The sequence below is a fragment of the Leptinotarsa decemlineata genome, unplaced genomic scaffold, assembly GCF_025532065.1.
Source record: "Leptinotarsa decemlineata unplaced genomic scaffold, Ldec_3_MD MMD2_P_RNA_scaffold_2, whole genome shotgun sequence".
NCBI lineage: Eukaryota > Metazoa > Arthropoda > Insecta > Coleoptera > Chrysomelidae > Leptinotarsa > Leptinotarsa decemlineata.
The window spans coordinates 21,556,893-21,581,477 of record NW_027412529.1 but is presented as its reverse complement, the minus strand read 5'-3'; the positions used below and the strand labels follow the sequence as shown (position 1 = coordinate 21,581,477).

General features: G+C 34.9%; 1 protein-coding gene across 1 annotated transcript in view; it reads right to left on the bottom strand.

Annotated features, from left to right (window-relative positions):
- LOC111512551 (golgin-45) overlaps nucleotides 1-21,700 on the bottom strand; it is a 29,352-nt gene extending 7,652 nt beyond the window's left edge. Inside the window, exons 1-2 of the mRNA XM_074185452.1 lie at nucleotides 20,953-21,700; nucleotides 9,916-10,115 (exon numbers count right to left, since the gene is read on the bottom strand). Of these exons, the coding sequence (XP_074041553.1) occupies nucleotides 9,916-10,115; nucleotides 20,953-21,492 (740 nt within the window). The 5' untranslated portion in view covers nucleotides 21,493-21,700. The remainder of the gene's footprint in view (nucleotides 1-9,915; nucleotides 10,116-20,952) is intronic.
- Between the last annotated feature and the right edge of the window lie 2,885 nt (nucleotides 21,701-24,585).

The following is a 24,585-nucleotide window of genomic DNA, read 5'->3' as shown; positions in this document are numbered from 1 at the left end:
ATCTAAGCACTAAAAGCAAGAAATTCATCCATACTGTAGAAGCAGTTATCCAACCAGAAATCATATAGTTCATTCCTCATTACAGTTCTACTCTTATTGATCCCTATTAAAGTTGTTATTTTATTGAAACATTTAATACCCAAGTATTTTGGGGAATTTTGACTCACACTCAAGCGAGAGTAGGGGTGGTTTAAAGTATGTTCACCACGAGTAGCGTAATTATGTATATCAGAGTTTTTTGGATATAGGTGTTTATTATCATAGATAAATAACACTAGCTGTAATATGTATAGGCACGGCAATGGTAGGATGTTGAAATTATATGTGAATAAATGTCATTACGATGTCATCGATGACATAAGCATATCAAGCTTATTCCGTGACATTAAAAATCGTAATTCATGAATGAATTGTGTGTATTTTCTATAATGTTATCCAATTTGGCACTGAAGAGCCTTAGGGCAAGTGTCTTATGGCGAAACATCGATGTATACCAGTGAGGATGACAGTGTTCCATGTAAGTGCAATTTGTTACCATTCATTTAAAGTAGAACTCATGTGAATGATATTTGATTTTATTCCACAACGAATGTTTGAAATACGAACTGAGTAAAGAAAAGTATCTTCTGTATAATTCAGTGTTCATATAGAATTATTTGTTTCAAAAGAATTTCTTTCTTTCGTGTAATTCAATGTTTATATGAAAGTATCTGTTTCAGGAGGACTTTCTTTCAGTTTGTGTCTAAAAGTTACTTCTTTGCATAATCTACACATCCATGTATAGAGCTACTTATTTTCATGGAAGATTACCTCATCTTTTTTTTTATATCAAGATGGAGTAGTAGAAAGCCAAAAACTTTCTTTTCCATGAAATAATAATCAAATAATTAAGCTTTATTTTCCCAAGAGACATATGTTTGTAGTGGGGAAAAACAATAATTCAAAACTAATACAATATCAAGTATGAACAAAAAAAAGGCTTTTGGCTTTCTACTATATATATATATATATATATATATATATATATATATATATATATATAAACTTGGCAAGTTGACTTGGGTGTCACACCAATAGGTGGTTCCACTTATGTTTCACTTGCGTTTACGCAGCTATTTTCATCAAGTACTTTCTTGGTTTTTTTCATTTTGTCTTCAATCGAGGACCGCCTGCCCGATACTGACGATGCCCAATAGGCTGAAACAGCTGTCTACCGGTGGCTCTTAAATTGGAATTAATATGGGAATAATCAAAAAGTACTTATCTATAATTTTTTGATTTTCATGGAATTATTTTCCAGCAGCTTGACTGCATTAACCTTTCTAGATTTCATATCATTTCTAGAAACATGTGGATTCGTTTTCGATGGCATTTCAGGTTAGCTTCCCAAATTTCTGCTACCGCAGTTGTCGATTGATTGGTCAAACTACCAACACTGACATAAAAACTTAAGTTGGCTTGGGTGTCACACCAATAGGTGGTTCCACTTATGTTTCGCTTGCGTTTACGCAGCTATTTTCATCAAGTACTTTCTTGGTTTTTCCCATTTTGTCTTCAATCGAGGACCGCCTGCCCGGTACTGACGATGCCCAATAGGCTGAAACAGCTGCCTACCGGTGGCTCTTAAATTGGAATTAATATGGGAATGATCAAAAAGTACTTATCTATTAATTTTTTGATTTTCATGGAATTATTTTCCAGCAGCTTGACTGCATTAACCTTTCTAGATTTCATATCATTTCTAGAAACATGTGGATTCGTTTTCGATGGCATTTCAGGTTAGCTTCCCAAATTTCTGCTACCGCAGTTGTCGGTTGATTGGTCAAACTACCAACACTGACATAAAAACTTGGCAAGTTGACTTGGGTGTCACACCAATAGGTGGTTCCACTTATGTTTCGCTTGCGTTTACGCAGCTATTTTCATCTAGTACTTTCTTGGTTTTTCCCATTTTGTCTTCAATCGAGGACCGCCTGCCCGGTACTGACGCTGCCCAATAGGCTGAAACAGCTGTCTACCGGTGGCTCTTAAATTGGAATCAATATGGGAATGATCAAAAAGTACTTATCTATTCATTTTTTGATTTTCATGGAATTATTTTCCAGCAGCTTGACTGCATTAACATTTCTAGATTTTATATATATATATATATATATATATATATATATATATATATATATATATATATATATATATATATAAGAGGAAGGGTAGTCGTTGCTGACTAGTTAAGAATAAAAACTATTGGATAGTGGGGTATTGCAGCAAGTAAATGAGTACTCTTTTAAGTTAGTCCAAGCTTTCGGAAAATTTTATTTCCATCATCAGGGAAAATCTTATGTGAGGATGGTTACATTGATGTTGAAGAAAAAATGTTGATACATTGGAGAAGATGAAATTTGATATACAATTCTAAATGCTTGAGATTATTTTTTATAAAATATTGTTTTTCGTCAGACCCTTATTCACATCATGCGTGCATGATGCGTGCGTGCATGATGTGAATAAGGGTCTGACGAAAAACAATATTTTATAAAAAATAATCTCAACCATTTAGAATTGTATATCAAGTTTCATATTCTCCAATGTATCAACATTTTTTCTTCAACATCAATGTAACCATCCTCACATAAGATTTTCCCTGATGATGGAAATAAAATTTTCCGAAAGCTTGGACTAACTTAAAAGAGTACTCATTTACTTGCTGCAATACCCCACTATCAAATAGTTTTATATATATATATATATATATATATATATATATATATATATATATATATATATTAATATTATATGCATGACATGCACCTCCCTTTCCTCTCATGCAGGCCTACGACTTTGTAGGTACGTGTGGCAGACCAAACGAAAAAAATATCAACTAATCCAGCTAATGCCGCGCAGAGAGTTGAAGTAAAACCATCAGGCACCTATACAACGTCTTCTATTTGCAAGATTCGTCGCAAGTTATTTCCCACTATGAAAAGCAGAAATTAATTTCATTTGGTCGATGCGACCAACCGATAGATCGGTTTCGGGGTGTTTGCTCCATCATCAGTACCGTGCAAGGTCTCTTCAGAACGGTGTGAACCGTCTCAGTATCACGACCAAACAAATATAATTCCAGCTAGTCATGGAATCTCTCTGCAGTTGATTCAGTGGGATGTTCACTGCGTCACCTGCAGACAGAGCCAGGAAACAACTCCACAAGCATACTCCAAAGTGATAGTTGGAATAATGATTAATATTCCGGAGAGGTGCATTATGACATGCTCAAGGTTGCCCCTTTCCTCTCATGCAGACCTATGAGTTTGTATGTACGTGTGGCAGATACCCAACGGAAAAACAACAACCCAGCTAATGGCTCTTAAATTGAAATCAATGAGGGAATGATCAGAATAGTACTCATCTATTTATCTTTTGATTTTCATGGAATTATTTTCCAGCAGCTTGACTGCATTAACCTTTCTCGATTTTATATATATATATATATATATATATATATATATATATATATATATATATATATATATATATATATATATATATATATATATATATATATATATATATATATATATATATATATATATAAATCAAAAGGAGGAAATTCGTGGACATGACACTCAAGAAATATGGAGGCAAACCGCGGACACGTGTTTCTGGCTATTGGCCTCATCAGCGCGGTGCAGCCAATTGCAAAGGTGGACAACAACTGGTTACAAAAAATGGAAAAAAAAAACATCACATATGCACGGTGTCACCAACAGGAGCCAACCGCACTTGAGTGTCATGTCCACGAATTTCCTCCTTTTGATTTATATCATACACACTCAATAATATCTATATCTATATCTATATATATATATATATATATATATATATATATATATATATATATATATATATATATATATATATATATATATATATATATATATATATATATATATATATATATATAGAGTATATAGAAAGTAGGCATTAACAGGACTTTCAGTCAATCAGAAGAACATATTATTTACTGAAGATCTTTTTGTGAAGATCTTTTCCAGGTCATCACTTTTTGATATTTTCAGGACAATTTTTATCCATTCATTTTGCCATGACGTTTCATCATTGACAAAAGGTGAAACTGGAACCTCTGGCGTATAATAAATCCAAAAACAAGCACTTTACTCAATCACTAGAAATGTAATACTCTTCTCGACGCAAATTTTACCAACCAAGTTATCGTCTTCAAGAGATGAAGAAAAACTAAGAAAGGTTTTCTTCATCCCTGGTGATTGTGAAAAGTGATTGTTTTTGGGTCATATCATTAGTCCATTGTAAGCACAAGCTTTCTGTGAAGCCTGTTAGTCCAAGTTGTTTAGCAATCCTTTCATCAAGTAAGGTTCTTGTTGATGCCGCACAATATAACACCAATACCTGAAGTGATCCTTTTGTACCATGTAACAACACATTGAGTAATCTCAACAGTATTTTTTTAATCGCTGGATCTCAGTGTTCAGATAGTGTACAGTGACATATTGTTTATGTCACTGAAGAATTGTATAAGTTTCTCAAAATTCGAATATTTAGAACTCTTACATTTGATATCATACTGGTGATAACAGAATCAAGTTGCCCAAATCATAATTCAAGACTTTTTATAACCAAATTTACATCAATAACAATCAATTTGCATAGGGATAACTCTAAAATTATCAAATACATCAACAATAAGCCTACGATTGTCAATTTGAGTTCAGTTCAAAAAAACTCGTAAAACATTCTAGTATACCACTCTATATATATTCAAAGTTTCACAGCAAATAGAGAACAAGTTACTGTTAATATTTTATGTTATAACCCCGTAGTGATATTGTTCAGTGAAACCCGAACGACATCCGATATTGAGGATGCAGAAATATTTCTTGATAACTATACTTTGATAAGATGTAACGCTGCCTTAGACATACTGGAGGGGTTCTGATATATGTAAGACGTAACATAAGTTATTCTGTTCACAAAACTTTCATTTTGGAAGGAAATTATTGGTGTATAGTGATTAGGGTAAATTATAATGGTATATTTATTCGTTACTGAAATCACATAGGCTACAAACATTTTGTGTTTGTAGAGCAAAGGCCATTCTTGTGGATTACCATCATAATAGGAAATATCCTTCTCAATATAATTTCGAATTCAGAACTTGTTTTGATTATTCGCAGTCGCATTTGAAAGTGTCTTGATGGCATTTGAAAAGGTTTAACAAAGTCACTTAATTTCATTGTTGTCAGCTTCTTTTCTATCAACGTTACCGCTTGCTCCTTCATTTGTGCATTTTTCGGGTTTTCTATCCATTAAGACACTCTTTATTTCGATTCTTCTTCATCATCAAGGATATTTGAGCTATTCAATGGTAATTTTCTCCTTACTTCTGTTCGGCCGCTTTCTGTTTCTTCTCGAGCGTAATGTCATCTTTTTGAAGTTGACGCTCTAGCTCTAATAATTTCAGACTTTTCACTGATTCTTCCAGCTCTAATAATTTCAGACTTTTCACTAATTCTTCCAGCTCTAATAAATGCATCTTCTTTTCAAATTCTTATTTTTTGTTCTATGCTTTCTTGTGAAGTTAGGCTCGAAACTTTACTCAATTCGTCTCTTGATTCTTTCGATTTCACTGAAACAGGATTGGACCGTATACAACTTCTTTCTATGCCAAATTCATCAGGTCAGAAATATTCATCATGAAGATTCTTGTTAGTCCCTGCAGTTACTCATCTAGGTCTTTCTAGCAGGGATATTTGTGAATTCATTGACAGATAATTTTTCAAGTCGTGGGTTTGTCTGGGTCACCAATTTCGAGACTCTATAAATCGCCGAAAAAACTGTATTTGAGTCTATCAAAATTTTATTGACTTTTCTAAAATAACTGTTGACAGTTAACTCATCACTTTTCATAACAAATATAATATGAGAAAAAAATAAAACAACTTCAATAATTAGAAAATCTACATAACAGATACACACAGGTAAAAGTGGGACGAGTAGAAACGGGTTATCCTCGGGGGCGGGTTTTGTCCCTATTGTTATAGAACATTGTAATAGACGAGTTACTACATCTTTTGGACCACAATGGTTACAAAGTACTGGGCTATGCAGACAACTTAGTCAATCTAGTCCAGGGCAAATACAATAATAGAGTGAAAGGACATATGTAGTAACTCCTGAATATTGAAGTGAATGGACCGATGAAGAAGGGCTGAATATAAGCCCAAAGAAAATCGATTATAGCAGCATTTACCAAGATGATCAAAACAGAGAGCTTAGGATCTCTAAAACTTCGAAGTGAAGAGATGAATCTGTGGGGTGGGGTCAAATATCTGGGAGAGAAACTGAATCTGGGCTGTCCCTGAATCAGCATCTTTAAAAAGTTGAAAAAATCGGAGGTAGCACTGATGCTGGCCAGACACACCTATGGAAAGACAAGTGGGCTCAAACCAGAAATGATGTATTGGATCTACACCATGGTGGTTAAACCATGACATATGCATCTATGATCTGGTGACCAAAGATGAAACAAACAACCGCTATCAACTAAAATTGCAGGGTGCAAAGAGATGTATGTTTTGGGAATAACGGAAGCAATAAAACCTCTCCTACAGCTGCACTGGAGACAGTGTTGAATCACCCTCCTTTCTATCTAGAAATGATGGGGGAGGAAGGGTTGGGCCAATTCAGATTGTAAATCTCGCCGAATTACATGAGATCGGGTGAAAGAGAAATTTCAAAATATGTGGAGGAAGGAATATCAAACATGTTCTCAGACCACATGACACAAACTTGGTGGTTAAGGTCTTAAAGTATACAACGGAGATCTTAACTACAGGCAATGCAACAAAGGGAGAGAGACAGCTATATGCGAATGTGAGGCACTAGATCACAAGAGACAAACAATTGATACACGACCCAAATTATATCCTAAATAATATGTCGTACATCTAGCAAAGGACCTAGGTAAACTAGTACAGGATTGTTGGAGTAGGTATCATGAAAAATATAGCAGAAAAAAGTAATAAGCCCATGAGGCTGCAGTGTTTTCCGGAGACTTGGGGGAAATGGATCCCAAGTAGTAAAAAAAAAACCTCTTTTTTATGCACGAGTTCCAAAATGGACTACTGTTGCATATCTTACATTTCAGATATCATGTATTGCATCAAAACCATCCAGATGCGTTACAGGTTATCTAACTTTTCTAGGGAACTACGTTTGCATATCTACTGGTTTGGATATCAAATGGTTTGGATTTTTTTTTCAAGGATAAAAGACAGTATATTAAAGAAGAAAATAATACAAATCATGAAATTACGAAACCAGTGTACATTACAAAACAAAGAAAGATGAACACAACTGACATCCTTTTGATATAAAATAAAATTTGTTAATCACGACAGAGATAATTTTTCTCTTGGTGTAACGGGAGTGATTTGTTTTCAAAAAAAATAAATGCCAAATTTTATAATGTGTAATATTTAGTTATGGGAGTCTTTATCAATTGAAAAATGAACTTATGCACCCTGAGGGTTTGGCGTGTTGGCTGTCCTTGTTCATCTTTCACTGCCTGAACCACTGTGCGTGCTGTTTTTGGTGAGTGCATTGTCTAGGGATGTGGGGGTTGAGGAAACCGGCCATCGGATGCCTGCTTTCACGTAACCCCGCTGGACACGGGAATGACGGAATCACTTGTGGTTCTGTTATTCCCTAACTGAATGGCATCCCAACGATGGCTTTATCCTAAGGTATGTGTATCAGTGTCGATGAATGACACTAAGCCTATCAGCTGTCTCAACGGAACCTTCGAGATACCGGGCGCCCTCTCGTCGTAGCATCGCCTCTATAGAGAAGATGGATGTCGAGCTTACGACTCCAACTGACCACCCTGTAAATTTAGATCAGGAGCGAGTCTACAGAGGAGATGGATGTCGAGTTTATGACTCTAACTGACCTCCCTGTAGATTTAGTTCAGGAGCGAGTATACAGAGGAAATGCATGTCGAGTTTACGACTCCAACTGACCTACCAGTAAATTTAGTTCAGGAGCGAGTCTACAGAGGAGATGGATGTCGAGTTTACGAATCCAACTGACCTCCCTGGAAAATTTAGTTCGGGAGCGGGTCTACAGAGGAGGTGGATGTCGAGTTTACGACTCCAACTGACCTCTCTGTAAATTTAGTTCAGGGACGAGTCTACAAGAGATGGATGTCGAGTTTACGACTCTAACTGACCTCCCTGTAAATTTAGTTCAGGAGCGACTCTACAGAGGAGATGGATTTCGAGTTTACGACTCCAACTGACCTCCCTGTAAATTTAGTTCAGAAGCGAGAGCTTCTCAACTCCCCAACTCCTGATCCAATAACTGAACCAAAAAAAGGTTTGGTTGTGCAGCCAGGAAACGACTGAGTCGTCTCCTCAAGAGCGGGGTACCTTATGAAACCGCCTTGCACCAAATTCTTGAGCGGCGTACGTAGAATCTGTCTAGGTGGAGGAACAAACCCCCCAAGAGCAGGTTAGCAAACGTTTGCGCCCAAGTGATGATTCACCGAAACCAGAGGCGAAAAACCCTGCCCGGCTGAATCTAAGGCATCGTCAGGTATAGATGACGTGCAAAACCCCTCATATGGGAAGGTTGTCGCAGGTATCAAGGTGGGAATCTTGCACCTTGACTAACTATCCGACTACCTCATTAACGATGAATCAGCAGAGCATATACTTTGTGCCTGCCTCGCTGGAGACCGAATCAGGTTTTTAGAGTTCGGCAGAGCCGTACTCTTACCATCTGACCTGAAAGACCACTCACCATACAAACTAATCGGCTTCGTTAGGAAGCTGGGTTTATTTGGTCGAGTGTTAATGGGTGTGAGCCACAATAAACCCTTGCGGGTTGCGGTGGAGGGTCGAATAGACCTACTCACTTTGGACCTAACCTAACCTAACCCTGAGGGTTGCCTTGATTTTAAGAATCTCAATCGACGATGTGGAAAGCTTCCTGGAATGACGAAATTAAAGATGAAAACTATTTTCTATTAGTTTATTTATTGAATTTACGATGTTGTTTTGTTTGTGTCAATTTTAATTCGTACTATTATTTGTAATTATTTTCATATTTTGTTTGTACAAGCGCTTCTGTTCATCTGTACCCTTATGGTTGCAATTTATTCTATTGTTTGATATTTTTCTAAATTTAGGATTCTAATTACGAAATAGCTACCCAAAGAGTTGCATAGAAGGTGTCATTTTTTTTATGTACAAGATTCTACCTTAATAGAAACGGAAAGCTATACAGCATTGCATGCTCATTGAACTGTTTTCTTTCGGATTACTGTGTTCCTAGTATCAAAACACTCCCCCATCCATGTAGAAGGTTTTATCTTTTATAGGATCTCAACATTCACTTGCTTGATTGAATGTATTGGAATAATGTAACTTGTTCAAATGATGATGTAGATGAATATTATTTTTTTATCAGAAATGTTAAGCCGGTCGGACTATTTCCCTGAAGGTACTATGAAAGGCGCTCCAGCATCAATAACCAATACTCACACCTAAGTCGAGTGATCATTGAGACCAAGAATAATGTACCCCGAATAGACGCAATGTATCAATCATAATTATTAATATAATCGTCACCAGCGCTAGAAAATGACGGACTTTTCTATGGATGTGTTTTCAATCATTCCCGTTTTATTAAGGAATTCCAGGAAGGCAACATCTAAATGTAAAACATAAGATATCTTAAGGATCTTATTTTGAGAATCAATAAAATATAATTTGCTAATTACCGATAGCTTATAGTTATACTGAATCATATAGCATTATAAACCTGGTAAAAGGTTTTCATTGTTATTTTGAAAAAAATTGAATGAAATAATGTTACCTGGATGCCAGAAATTTACTTTTCCATACCTCACATTGACCAGATAACCATTCAGTCTGCTCTTGATGAGAAGTTAGATTGTGGGCTGAATTTAATAGGGCTCTAGCTAAAGACAACTTGTCTTCCGTTAAATGCTGAACCCTACTTTCCAAATCTTCACCAACAGCTGCAACCAGAAGAGTTTTCAGTTCACTATTCACCTGGAATTCAATTTCAATTTCAGATAAAACTTTTTAGGGAATATGAGAGCGCTTACTGGAATTATTTCTATCAAAACTTACAACGTAGTTTTTTATGACTACATTTATCGAATACAAGTTCAAAAATCTAGTGAATTATTGAGATGATAATGAATTATTTTTCGATTTGAAAATTGATCATGAAAAATGAGATTTAAAACTTCCTATGTTTTTATACTACTTGTATTTGTAACTAACGTTACAGCCGTTTCGTCATACAAGTACATTTTCAAACTAATACAATAAATAGATTTGGGAACTTGTTGGTTGCATTTCAAGAAATGGTTTGAAAACGTCGAATATTTTTTACCTAGTCTGAAGGACCTTTCATGTTCAGCTTACCGTTTTGAGAAATTTCGACCACATCGTCCCACATAATCACTATTACACTCCGGACACTTGAGCTTATAAACTCCAGATTTCTTCATCTTATATGATGGAATTGGTTGATACTTGATGAAAATCCATAACTAATGTATTCAAAAAACACTTTATTGTGAGATGTTTCACTAATCAGTTTTACAAAAACGCAACACTTGTTTCGCCCTAAGAAGCCATTGTATGGCGAAACACATGTTGCGTTTTTGTAAAACTGTTTAGTGAAAATCTCACAATAAAGTGTTTTTTGAATACGTTTTTCCATCTTCTCCACTTTATCTTTGGCATTAAAAAGAAAATAAGATAACCTGGCATGTGGTCTGAATGCCACTTTCACAATGTTTTTACTGAAAAATCCCGCAATTACCCCCGTTTTTTTTTATCAAAATATGTTGAAGTTACAAATTTCTTGATTTCTGATTGTTTGATCTGGGGGTATATTAAAATGTACGTAAATTTGAGGCTTTGTTTTCTGACTAACTTCTGGATTGTATATAACATTGAATTGTAGGCTGCTAATTTATAACTGTCAGGATGGATAGAATCACTTGGGATTGTAATGTCTGTATGGCTCGGTTTTCTGAATATATTGAACTCAAATGTATTATGATTGTGTGATAAAACTAAAAAAATTATTCTGTTTCTCTATCTCTGTTTCGAGTGTGAACTGTATATTTCTATTAAGATTATTAATAAATGTCATAAATTGGTGCAGTTGTCGTTTAGTCGTGTAGCAGCAGTTGGCTGCACCGCGCTGACGAAGCCAACAGCCAGAAACACGTGTCCAAGGTTTTGCCCCATTTTTGAGTGTTATGTATATTCATACTCGAAACGGAGATAGAGAAACAGATTAATTTCTTAGACCTTGATAGTTCGTATTGGGGAGTTCTTAGACCTGACCATTACACATAATCAGAATAAATTCAAGCTTGATGTATATAGAAAACCGAGCTATAGGGACATTACAATCTCAAGTGATTCTTTCCATCCCAACAGTCATAAATTAGCAGCCTACCATTCAATGTTGCACAGAGCATTCTCGCTACCTTTAACTGCTAACAATCTGGATAGGGAAATTAAAATAATTATACAGATAGGAGATTATAATGGTTTCAACGCAGACATAATCCAGCAGTTAGTCAGAAAACAAAGCCTCAAATTTACTCACAGATTAATATACCACAGATCAAACAACCAGAAATCAACAAATTTGTAACTCTAACGTACCTTGGTAAAAGAACAGAGGCAATTGCGGGTTTTTTCAGAAAAAACATTGTGGAAATGGCATTCAGACCACATGCCAATTTATCTAATTTTCTTTTTAATGCCAAAGACAAAATGGACAATATAGAGAAATCTGGAGTCCATAAGTTCAAGTGCCCAGATTGTAATAGTTTTTATGAGGGACAATGTGGTCGTAATTTCTCAAAACGGTATGCTGAACATAAAAGGTCTTTCAGACTAGGTGAAAATGATTCGACGTTTTCAAACCATTCCTTGGAATGCAACAAGTTCCCGAATCTGAACGATACGGAAATTTTGCACTATGCACGCAAAGTTTGGAAACTCAATTATTTGGAATCCTTAGAAATTCATAAGCATTGCGAATGTAATCTGCTGAATGATTGAGTCGATCTAGTTTAATCACCAGTTTTCAAGTTAACTTATCCACATTGTCACAGGTAAACACATTTCAGGTTAACTTATCCACATTGTCACAGGTAAACACATTTCAGGTACTCAATCAAGTTAAGGAGCTCTATTATTACCTAGAGTAGATATATAAGGGCTAACGTTATGATTTATTTTCAGTTTATTGTAATTTTTTAAGAATGTCCTCATAGGAGGAAACTGCAGTAACAACATTAGTTATGAATAATAGTGGTGAAAAAACATATAAACTTTTATTTCTAATTTTTCATGATGATCTCTTACCACCTAGTGTAATGCAGTCAAGCTGCTGGAATTCCATGAAAATCAAAAGATAAATAGATAAGTACTTTCTGATCACTCCCATATTGATTTCAGACGGTCTTCGATTGTAGACAAAATGTGATTATCCAAGAAAAGTACTTGATAAAAAAAATAACTGCTTAAACGCAAGCCAGACACCTATTGGTGTGACACCTAGTTTGACTGCATTAACCTTTCTTGATTTCATAACGTTTCTAGAAACATGTGGATTCGTTTTCCGATGACATTCCAGAATAGCTTGTTGACTTGGGTGTCACACCAATAGGTGTATCTTTCCTGAAAGACAGAACATTTCAGGTTAGAGTAGAGGGCTCTCTGTCTGACAACAGAGAGATCCTCGCTGGAGTGCCACAGGGGGCCGTGCTCTCTCCCACGCTCTATTCCCTTTATACCAGCGACCTTCCGAGGTCCGAGCATGTGAAGGTATCTCTCTACGCCGATGACACGGCCCTCCTCTCATCTTCCATGGGTCGGGAGCTCGGGATCGTCTATATGCAACGTGCATTGGGCGACCTCGAGCGCTGGTACCTCGAGTGGAAGATCCAAGTGAATCCGGAAAAAACTCAGGCAATAACCATGGGAAGAACGATAGCTTCTCCGGCCATGAAAGTAAGAATCTCTGGAAGGGAGATTGATTGGCAAACGCGGGTCAAGTACCTAGGTCTTCTTATAGACCGTAGGCTCACCTGGAACCCGCACCTGTTAAGCGTGAAGGCAAAGATCCAGGGTCGGGTGGCAAGCCTGTACCCTTTGATAAATAGAAAATCTAACTTAAGCCTAAAGAATAAAATCACGATCTATAACATGATGTTCAAGTCTGTCATCATGTATGCTTCAGGCGTTTGGGGACAAGCGGCTCTGACTAACATCTCCATCTTGGAGACTTTACAAAATAAAATTCCACGGATGATTGTGAATGCTCCGTGGTTCGTGCGGAATGAAGCCATCCGCAGAGATTTGAAGCTGCCTTCCATTCAGCAGTCCATCCAGTCGAGGAACCGGCGAGTTATAGATTTCGCTGAAACTAACGAAAATCCTTTAGTCAGGGAAGCTATAGATTACGCTGTAGACGACCCCTCCCGATATAGAAGGCCCCGACACTCTGTCGAATGAGGCCCCTATGTCCTCCGTTAACAGATGAATACCTTCATCCATCTCACCCCAGCCAGGTAGGGGTATACAGCGAAGGGCGGTATGGATGTCTGAGGACTTTCATGCCACCATTAAACACCAGTCATGACCCGTTTGTCTTTCTGACAAACACCAGTTAAAAGGGGAAGGAAGCCAGGCTTCAACCTGAATGAACTCAAGATGGATTACGTCTCATTTTGTCTTCAATCGAGGACCGCCTGCCCTGTACTGACGATGCCCAACAGGTTAAAACAGCTGTCTACTGGTGGCTCTTAAATTAAAATCAATATGGGAGTAATCAGAATAGTACTTATATCTTTATAATAATAATAATTCCGAATAATACAGTGAGTAATGCAATGGATAAAATAGAGTAAATAAATAAGGTCAGAGCCACGAAGTATAGAATTCCACTTGTTTGTGAGAGAGAAATAATACAAAAATACAAATAACAATAAAATACAAGTAATAATACAAATATAAGTATACATATTAACAATAAGAATGTGTATGAAGTTGAAATATAAAATATATATGGAATAGTATAACTATAAATAATAAATGATACAATGTGTGTCAATATGAGAAGTAAAACATGAAGTAATTACAAAGACTTTGATTAATATATGTAAACATAATTTTCAATCTAACATATGCAGCACAGCATAAAATAAGATTAAATTATAGAATAAAATTATTATTAATACCTATTATTTATTTCATATAAACATTTATATATACTATATACATATATTATGGTATATACAAACATTGAAAGAAAAGGCGTCAAATAAAAACAATAATTTTAGTGATTCACTTCAAAATATTCTTTCGAATCATATGGTTCTAGATTCAACAGAAGCTGTTTCACTTTATTTTTGAAGATCCTATGAGCCATGATAGACTTGAGACTATTCGGTAATTTATTAAATATTCTGATGCACATATATGAAGGATTTTTTTCTGTAAGAGTTAGTCTGTGTATAGGGAAGTTAATACTAAGTGTTCGTGTATATAGTTTGTGTTCATCCTTGCTTATGTTAATTCGCCTGTTGGTCTGGTAGATGTAAGTCCTGTCACAGTCTTGACGGTAGTATGGCTGTTATGAGAGGTGTATCTCGGGTTTTCCCTTTTCAAATTTACGAAAGAAGAGAGTAACAAGCTCGCATTTTTCGATGTGTTGATCATGAAAAAGCCGGACGGAACACTAGACTACACAGTATGTCGTGAAGCAACACACACAATAGATACCTGAATGCAAATTCACACCACCACACAAAACAAATTCACTCGGTGGCAGAAACACTAATTACGCGTTCAAGAAGGCTAGCAGACAACGAACACAGACAACAAGATCTGAACACCATTGAGACAACTCTACGAATGAATGACTACTCAGAGAAAATTATAAATACGGCTTTCAAGATCACACAGAAACGCCAGAAAACCCGGAACATAATAGATGAGTACTATTCCGATAATTCCCAATTTGATTTCAACTCAAATGCCACCGGCAGACAGTTGTTTCAGCATGTTGGGCATCATCAGTACTGGGCAGGGGGTCCTCGATTGAAGACAAAATATGTAGAACTAGGAAAAGTATTCAAAAAATAACTGCGTAAACGCAAGCGAGACATAACTGGAACCTCCTATTGGTGTGACACACAAGTGCTTGTCAAGTTTTTATGTCAGCGTTGGTGGTTTGACCAATCTTTAAAACCGAGAAGTGCGTTGGCAGAAATTTGAAAAGTTCTCCTAAAATGCCATCGAAAAACGAATCCACACGATTCTAGAAATGAAATAATCAAGAAAGGTTGATGTAGACAAGCTGCTGGAAAATGATTCCATGAAAATGAAAAGATAAATAATTGAGCACTATTCTGATCATTCCCAATTTGATTTCAATTTAAGAGTCAGCTATGAAACAAGTTGTTTTTGACGGGTATTTACCAAATCCTACTAAATAGAAAAACTAGGTGAGATTGATATTTGAAATTTTCAAATATGAGATGGAATGAAATTTTTCATTTTTCTTTTTAGCTACTTGAACAATTCGCTGGTAATAATAAGCTTTTTGTAGATTTATTGTACTCTGAGGTTTTTCTTGAAATTGTGCCATTTGAAAATTCTGATTGTTTGATAAAGGAAGAAGATATCTGTCATTCCCTACAATGTTATCTTGTTAGTTAATTAGTTAACTTGTTAGTTCAGAGAAAATATACAGCGTTTTCACTTCCGGGTAAGACGAATATCGTACGAAAAAGAGAAGGAAAAACGAATAAAATATCGATACTTTCTGTTCAAACTTTGCAGACTCTATCCACACCACTCTGTTAAGAATGTTTCTCCTGACTATTGAAATCTTTGAATAAATGATGCCCTCCCCAATGTCAATTCCCAAAATCATGCCGGCTTGCTACACCGAGGCAAAAATCTTAGCCAGAGAATTGCAGAGGGCTGATTGTTAATTTTGGCTCATTGCGTCTTCTTAAGGTACGTTTTCTGAATGTATCAGGGCTTTGAAGACAAGGTTCGACCAGCACAACCTCCAAGGTTTGAAAAAATTAATAATATTAGCAAAAGAAGAATAAATCATAATCGCTATCAGGACAGTAGCCTTGTGGGTTGATGTTAGTGGTCAGTTTCACTCAGTCAATCGACCGCTGTGCGAACCGGTGGTTCGAACCTCAAGGCCGAACGATCGATTTTCACTTCTTATCGTCCAACCCGTGTTAGGAAACACAAGTTACAAGGTAAGACCTCGTTAGTCCCTAGCTCGCACAAGTTTCAACTTTTGAGTGTTGTCGCTCGTAGGGGGGCGACAGCTGGTTAACGGAAAAACATATTTTAACAGATTTTTTTTAAACAGATCAACTAGAATACACAATAATTAAGTAATGTGATGCCAAAAACAAATCAACTAAGCATCCACATAACCTAGGATGATGATTAAGAATTATTAGTTATGTTATTATTTGTCTATGTATTTAGAGAGAGTTAACTCATTTTTCCTGTGAGATACTTGATCAGAAAATTTTAAGACAACAGTGGAACACCCAACCAACCGGAAAAACATACATACTCAAAGAAGTTATTGCAATTTTCATATCAATAAAACAATATCCACAATCGAAATATCTTGGTAAACCCGAATGGTATTTATTTCAATTTTTTTTTGCATAATCTTGATATTTTATTTATCATGAACAACATTTGCTACAAGTTACTAATCAACCCGGTAATTGTAATTTTTTTTATGACTTCCATCATTTTTATTTCTATTTTAGCTCAAAATAATTTTTTCTGAAAGATGATCTTTTTTTACGATGGGTATATGCGCCCTTTAAAAGGCATAAGCCTATAACAGAGGCCCCACAAACGAAACTAAACAAAACAAAAAAACTGTCACAAAAGTAATCATTTAGTTCATTGAAAATACTGGAAATATTGTTTTTGTAGAAATAATTTTTTTTTATAGATGTTCAAAGTAAAAGTGAAACTTGGCACATACTGTGAAGAACCTACAGTAGGTAACATAATTTGATATGTGATGCTAACTTCATATTTTCCCAAAAAGAAGAAGAAATGTCAAACAATTTTTAAACTCAAGTTATGTATATCAATAAAAATTATTGAGTTTTCATTTTCAACACCTTGTAAAATAAGCAAAGTTATAGAGCAGACTACGGCTCTATATGTTCAGCCAGCCCTCTTCATGATGTTAGGGGGAGATTTTGACTCTCCTGGGTCTATAGATAAGTGAAAGACAGAAATTCTGCATTTTCTAATACAATTGGCATCACATTCGCAAGTAATGGTTTTGTACCAAAAAAAATCAACTATTACAAATTTAATCCTCATTAGTGATTATATTGGTAATAATATTGAATTTCAAGTTGACACGATATATACCGACTTAGCAAAAGCCTTTGATAAGGTCAACCACAATATCTTGATAAAGAAATTGCATGCATATTCTTTTTCAGAAAACTTATCATCTTTACTCAAGTCGTATCTTTCGAATCGCGAGAATTTTGTGAAATTCAACGATAGAAAATCAAATACCTTCGTAACATCTTCGGGTGTACCACAGGGCTCAATACTAGGTCCTTTGCTCTTTGTTATGTTTGTCAACGATATATCTAATTATATTAGGTATACAAAATTTGTGTTATACGCTGATGACTTGAAAATTTACAGATCCATCAAATCATTTGAAGATACTGATTTCATACAAAATGACATTATCTCCATATCTGCTTTCTGTAAGGATAATGACCTGGCTTTGAATGTATCCAAATGTAGAATAATAACTTTTACCAGGAATAGAAACCCTTTCAAGAGACTCTATAACATTGATAATATTCCTATCGAGAGAGTCAATGAAATCAAGGATCTAGGTGTAGTGTTTACTTCAAACTTCAACTTCAATAAACATATTGAAAGACTGCAAGCGGAATGTTTCAGACGGCTTGGATTCATCCTCAGGACTTGTCATGAATTCACCTTTAAGACTTATGAAGTACTTTTTAATTCTTACATTCGTTCAAAACTCGAATATGCGTGTGTAATATGGTCACCCCAAACGCTGACGCATTCTGATATGCTGGAAAAGGTACAAAAACGATATCTCAGGTCAATGTATCTAAAAAAATATGGAATATACCCTTTTATGATATCCTATGTAAAACAAATGGAAGATTTTAATTTAAGCACCCTTAAGAAACGTCGAGAAAATTTTCAAATATTATTCATATTCAATTTATTACGAAACAACATTTTTCTTCCCGATGTACTCGCTTCCATCAATTTCAGTATACCAGATATCCGCCTGAGGCGAAGAGATTGCATATTTCATAACTTCAACGTAAATTCTCCAGTTGATTGCTCCTTGATAACTACAAACAAATTAGTTGAAAACACTGATATCGATATTTTAAACATTACCCCAACCAATCTCAGATCTCTGTTATTTACTATTCAATAAGAATGAATTAATGTTACATGTTTCTTTTATTTTTAAAGATATGACATATATATTATGAATTTACACACTAGCCCGTATCTATTTCCTATATTTTTTAACACCTATTTGCAATGATTTCATATATTTCATTATAGGGATTTTATATTTATAATAATTTTATTGTCAATTGTATCTTTTTATCTATATATGTGTTAGGTTTAGTGTAGTTTAGGTACTGTGTATATGTAATTGGACTCTGTCTGTATATATTCAGGATAAATGAATAAATAAATAAATAAAATCCTGTCACAGAAAATGAAGTGAGATATAGACTCATATTCCTTCTACAGAATCTAAGAATGTTTTCATTTTATAGTATTTTTTCTGTGATAAGCATTATTCAAATTCCGCGTCAAATATATTTTATTGTCTTCATTTGATTGAAAATTAAAATGAATAGCTGCAAATAACAATCATATTAAGCAAAAAAAAAACATGAAATGAAATTATAATAAAATAAAATACAAGCAAAAAATTGAAAAATGAATAATCAAACAAAAAAAAGGAAATATTACTGGAGTTTTTTCCAACACCAAAATCGACATGTGTTTCGATCACCAAGTGATCATCTTCAAGAGGAAGATTAGACAGTTTAACAGTTAAACAATTTAATCTTTTTCTTGAAGATGATCACTTGGTGATCGAAACACGTGTTGAGGTGTTAAAATAACGGTTTGGTTTTGGGAAAAATCTCCAGTAATGTTCATTACTACACTAAAGGTTCCAAACAGTGCATCACAAGTAAAAAAAAGGTAATACAAATCAAAAGATTTCAAACCAAGTTACTTCACGACGTTTCGATTGTTAGTATCCACAATCGTCTTCAGGTGATGTTATCACCCGAAGACGCATATTCGCATTTATACACATATATACAAATTTACAGTTAAACTCTAAAATTTCAATATGACTAGGTATTCGAATAAACATCTTAATGGTGTTAAAATATATTGAGTCTTTGACTAGAGTAGACACTGGTATGAGTAATCTTAGGTCATTAGTTTAACAAAGGGCATAATTATTGGAGTAACTAAATATCAGTTTCTGTTTGTTGATCAGAATGTTTCTAAAATAAATGTCCCTGAGACTCTAAAAATTTTATGTAGTTCAAACAAGGATTTGAGGAGTCTCGACTTTCGGCATTACAAATGAATCTTATAGCCCTCTTATGTATAATGAAAACAGTCTGTGCAATTGAGTTCTGCAACATGTTTTCCAGAAGGGAATTCCATACCTCAAATGAGAATATATGTGTGACAAATAAGCCGATATAACGGCAAACAAACCAAGTTCCTTATAAGTCATTCTCACTGCAAAACACCTTGAAAGTGGCTTCTTATTAAGGGTTACAATATGATCGACGTCGACGATCGACTTTCCAGCCGATAGCGAACTCCTCAAAAAAACTGGCATTGTATTAAGAAATAATACAAAAAAGCAATTAATATATCTGTTTAGCATTCGATAGAACAATTAAGGTGTTTTATTGCCTCGGGGTCAGAGTTCAATTCCCGGGTCAGGCAAAGTATTGTCTGTTAGAAAACTCTTAGTAGTAGCACGGAGTCTGGAACTGTACCCGGTGTATGGCAATAGCCTCATTCCCTATTACATGGGACTAATAACAAAACTAGCGAAAACTGGGTGTTATATTTAATGTGTCATCTCTGCCTTGAGGCCTAGCTCTTTGGGGAATAAAAGGCCAACTGTCACATTTGACTTCAGGATTTCATCACGCTATTTGAGAGTACCTCTGAACATATCACACACTGTATTGATAATCCTTCTTTGCACATAAATCCAATTTTCAAATACTTTTTGTCATATTTTTTTTTGTTTTGTTGATGAAATATGTTTCTGTGATTTGCTCGTTTGTTTGAAATTGAACTTGTACATTTTGTGAACAGCTTAGCCTCCGCCATTACGTAAATTCAATCGTGTACCCCCTATGACTCAATGTCGTATCCCCAGTGGTACACGTACCCCATTTTGAGACACCCTTGATTAAATCAATATAATGAAATATAAGTATTTGTTGAATTTTAGATATTCAGACTTCCATTTTCCAAAATGTTGATAGATACAAAATTGTCTTCTGGTAAAGACTATCATCATCAATTTGTGAATAATAACAGAGGAAACAAGTAAAATATCTAATAAATTAACTTTTTTAAACAATAGAAGCTCAAACTTCCAACTTTCACAAGAAAATATTTTCAACCACTTCCAAGCCGAAATATTTGTTATTGTGCTATTTGATTAATGATTTTTTGTAGGAAATAAATTATTTACCTGTGCCTGGAACTTCAGTTGATTCTCCAGGTGAGAATTACTTTCACGTAAATTTTTTATATCAACAAGAAGTTCTTCTTTTTCTTTTGCCCACTGCTTTAGAAGTTTATAGGACTCTCCCTTTTCATCTTCAAGGGAACTTTTTCTATTCAATTCTAATTTTCTCATTTCGGACATCTGATTAACAAGTTCAAGAATTTCTATATCATTCTTGGAGGTTCTTGAATTATCAGTTAGAATACTTGGAGTTTTCTGTGATATTATTGATTCAACTGCTGCTTTATAAGGTTCATAAGGTACAAATTTAGGTTCTTTTGGTTTCTTGATAAGGTACTTTGGTGCTTTTCTCATTTTAGGGACATATCTTGGCACCAAAGAGTAAACCTGAGATTTTGGTTCAACAGGAGTAAAAGATCTAATTTTATCAATTTTCAACTTGGGTCGTACTGGAGAGAACCTAGATGTTTGATTGAATCTGCAAACATCATTCAATGAAATATTATCCATTCCATCTCCAAGTGTTCTTATGTTTTCCTGCATAGCCTTCCTTTATTATCAAAACAAATTTAGCCAGGGAGATCAAGAAATCGGATAAATTACTTTTTTGTTAATATCTTTTTTCAGATAAACAAAAAAAGTGGCTCTCAAAACTTTTAGTCTTCCTACATCTGTTGCAGCTGATGTGCTGATGTGTTTGTATATATGTAATTTTTGTCTTTTTATGATTACAGAAACAAAAAAACACTGTTTGGTATAACAGTGTTGCCAATAATGAAATTCAAGAATTTTCATACCTCTGCTATCACGAAACTTAATAGCAAAGGAAAAATGTATTCAAATTACCCGTGATAAAAAATCATAAAAGTAATTCAACATATACTATGTGTCCAAAATAAGAAAAACTAGCATGGGATAATTGGGAACCATGAGAGATATACAGTTGGTGACAGTTGTCCATTTCAGAGTTCATTTAAATAAAGTTTTAAAATTTGAAAAATTAAAATTGGTTCCGGAGATATTAAAAAAAAATTGAAATTTGCCACTTTCCTTTTAATTTTTTTTTCTGACGATGTTCGAGAAAAAATTCGAAAACAAAAAACACTTTCTCATTGCCACTCTTTCAGCGGTACAAGTTGAAGGTACAGATCCGACGTATAGAACCGTCACCAATATTAATATTTCATATGGACCGGAAAAATGAACCACCACATAGAATAATTCCCTGCATAATGAAAAAAATTAAAATACACGCCAAATGTCATTAATCAGTCAGAATAGGTATAGATACCAATAAATCAATCGGTCCAAATAATAATCCTTATATATCATCTCGAGGTTCAAAATCAATTTAACCACCCCCACTTAGAACATCATCTTTAGTGAAAAATTGAATGAATATATAATAATAGTTTTTATTGTACTTCTATGCTCACTCTTTGAAATGTTTAGTGAACTGAAAACTTTTTTACGGATGTGTTTGCAAAGAGGAAAATGAATGGAAAACTGATTGAGACTTTTTCAATTGGAAGAAGCGATTATATTTCATAGTTGTTCTATGCAACTTCGAGTACAAAAAAATTGTTTTTTAAATTACGTCCGACTTGACATGAAAATTTTACATGATTAATTTTCATGGTTCTTTTTTTTGAAATGTATATCTGTTCTCAGGTCCAATATATATGTTTTTTTTTACATTTCTGTGATCAAAATAAAACTATCAAAAGATTTCATTTCCTTCGCTGCAATAAAATTGTCATGTTTTCAATAATTTTTCTCATTCACACCTATACCGTGGACTCGAACACGACTTATGTAAATTTAGTTTTTGAACAAAGTGATTTTGTAGTAAGTAGTTACCTTTGTATTGAAAGAATGGTAGCGAATTGTTTAATTAATATTAAGTTGAATTCACAAACACAGATAATGGCAATATATTCAGATCTGCGACGAAACTTGATGCGCCACTCATTTCTGTATTCACAAGCTGATCCATTTTAAAAAGTTTGTAGCTAAAACCTGTAATGTGTTAGTTCTCAACTTTCCTTGTCTTTATATACAGTATTTTTATGTGAAATTTTAATAACAATGATTATACAGCACTCTATGAGCCTCTTTTGGTACCAACATCTACAGTTTTGTTTTCGCAAACAATATACTTGTCATAAACCTGCTGCTGAGTGGATAGATTTTCGTAATAGGGAAATTTTATTCTATTAGTCCAAGCTGACTAGTTTTCAGGAAAGCTTCAACATTTTGTATGGGTACAATAATGATGACATAATTTATCATTTAATCTGGATGTGCATTGGGCTCTGGAGCGTTTTATACATTAGTAAATTATCTTATTTCTGAGTCATGTTTCAACAATCCGTTTCTTTACTTATCTGTAATCGCAATCCATCGAATACATCAGTGACGTCACAACCATCCATTAATGGGATGCATCGATGTTTCATGTTGTTTTCAAAAATTTGGCCGGTGGTTGATCCTTATCGATGTATTAATCGATGTTTTTCATGTTGATTTTAAAAACACTTGCTCGGTTATTTTGCCAACACCAACATCACTTACAGACGTTTGTTTGAGGGTGGTTGAAATGTTTCGTAGTGCATTTCATTAGTTCGGACTTCCATTGTCTAATATGATATAAACTGATTTGAAATCCCTGAAAGCATCTGTAAATAATTTTAAAAAATTAGCTGGAAAAATAACAATTATATTAAGCAAAAAAAACTGAAATTACAATGAAATAAAATACAAGCAACAACCATCAAAATGAAACAATTGAAATATTAACACGAGATGAAAATAAAAAAAAAATATAACAAAAAATGAAAATTAGAAGTTAAAAGATTCCAAACCAAGTTGCTTCACGATGTTTCGATTGTTAGTATCTGCAAACGTCTTCGGGTGATAACTGGGAGTTGGTCGTGTTCAGCTTGATTAGAGGTTTCAACATGTTGCATATCTCTACGCATTTAGCCAAGCTAGCGTAGACATACGCAACATATGAAAACCTGTAATCAAGCGAAACACGACTAACTCCTGCCAAACGGTCAGCTCCCGCTGAAACTGATGAAGCGAAGAGAGGGAAGAGGGGATAAGTGAAAGCACTCGAATGACCTAGAAGGATCTCAGATCTCGAAGGAAACGGATGAACACTTTTTTCATCCATCTCACCCCAGCCAGGTAGGGGTACACCGTAAATGGTGATACGGATGTCTGATGACTTTCATACCGCCACCACCTCTCAGTCATGATCCATTTGTCCTTCTGCCAAAAATCAGTCGCAAGGGTAAGGAAGCTAGGCTCCAATCTGTCTTAAATGAAAATGGCTGTCGATGAATAAGTCTAGTTAGTTACGAAAGCTATAGACTATGCTGTAGATGACCCCTCCCGATTTAGAAGTCCCCGACACTCTGTCGCATGAGGCCCCCATGTCCCCAGTTAATGGATGAACAATTTCCTCATCCACTCACCCCAGCCAGTCAGGGGTTCAGCATGAAGGGTGGTCTAATGTCTGAGGATATTTATGCCGCCATCCCATGATCAGACATATCCCGTTTGTCCTTCTGTCAAACACCAGTTGTAAGAGTAAGGGAGCCAGGCTCCAACCTGTTCAAAATTAAAATA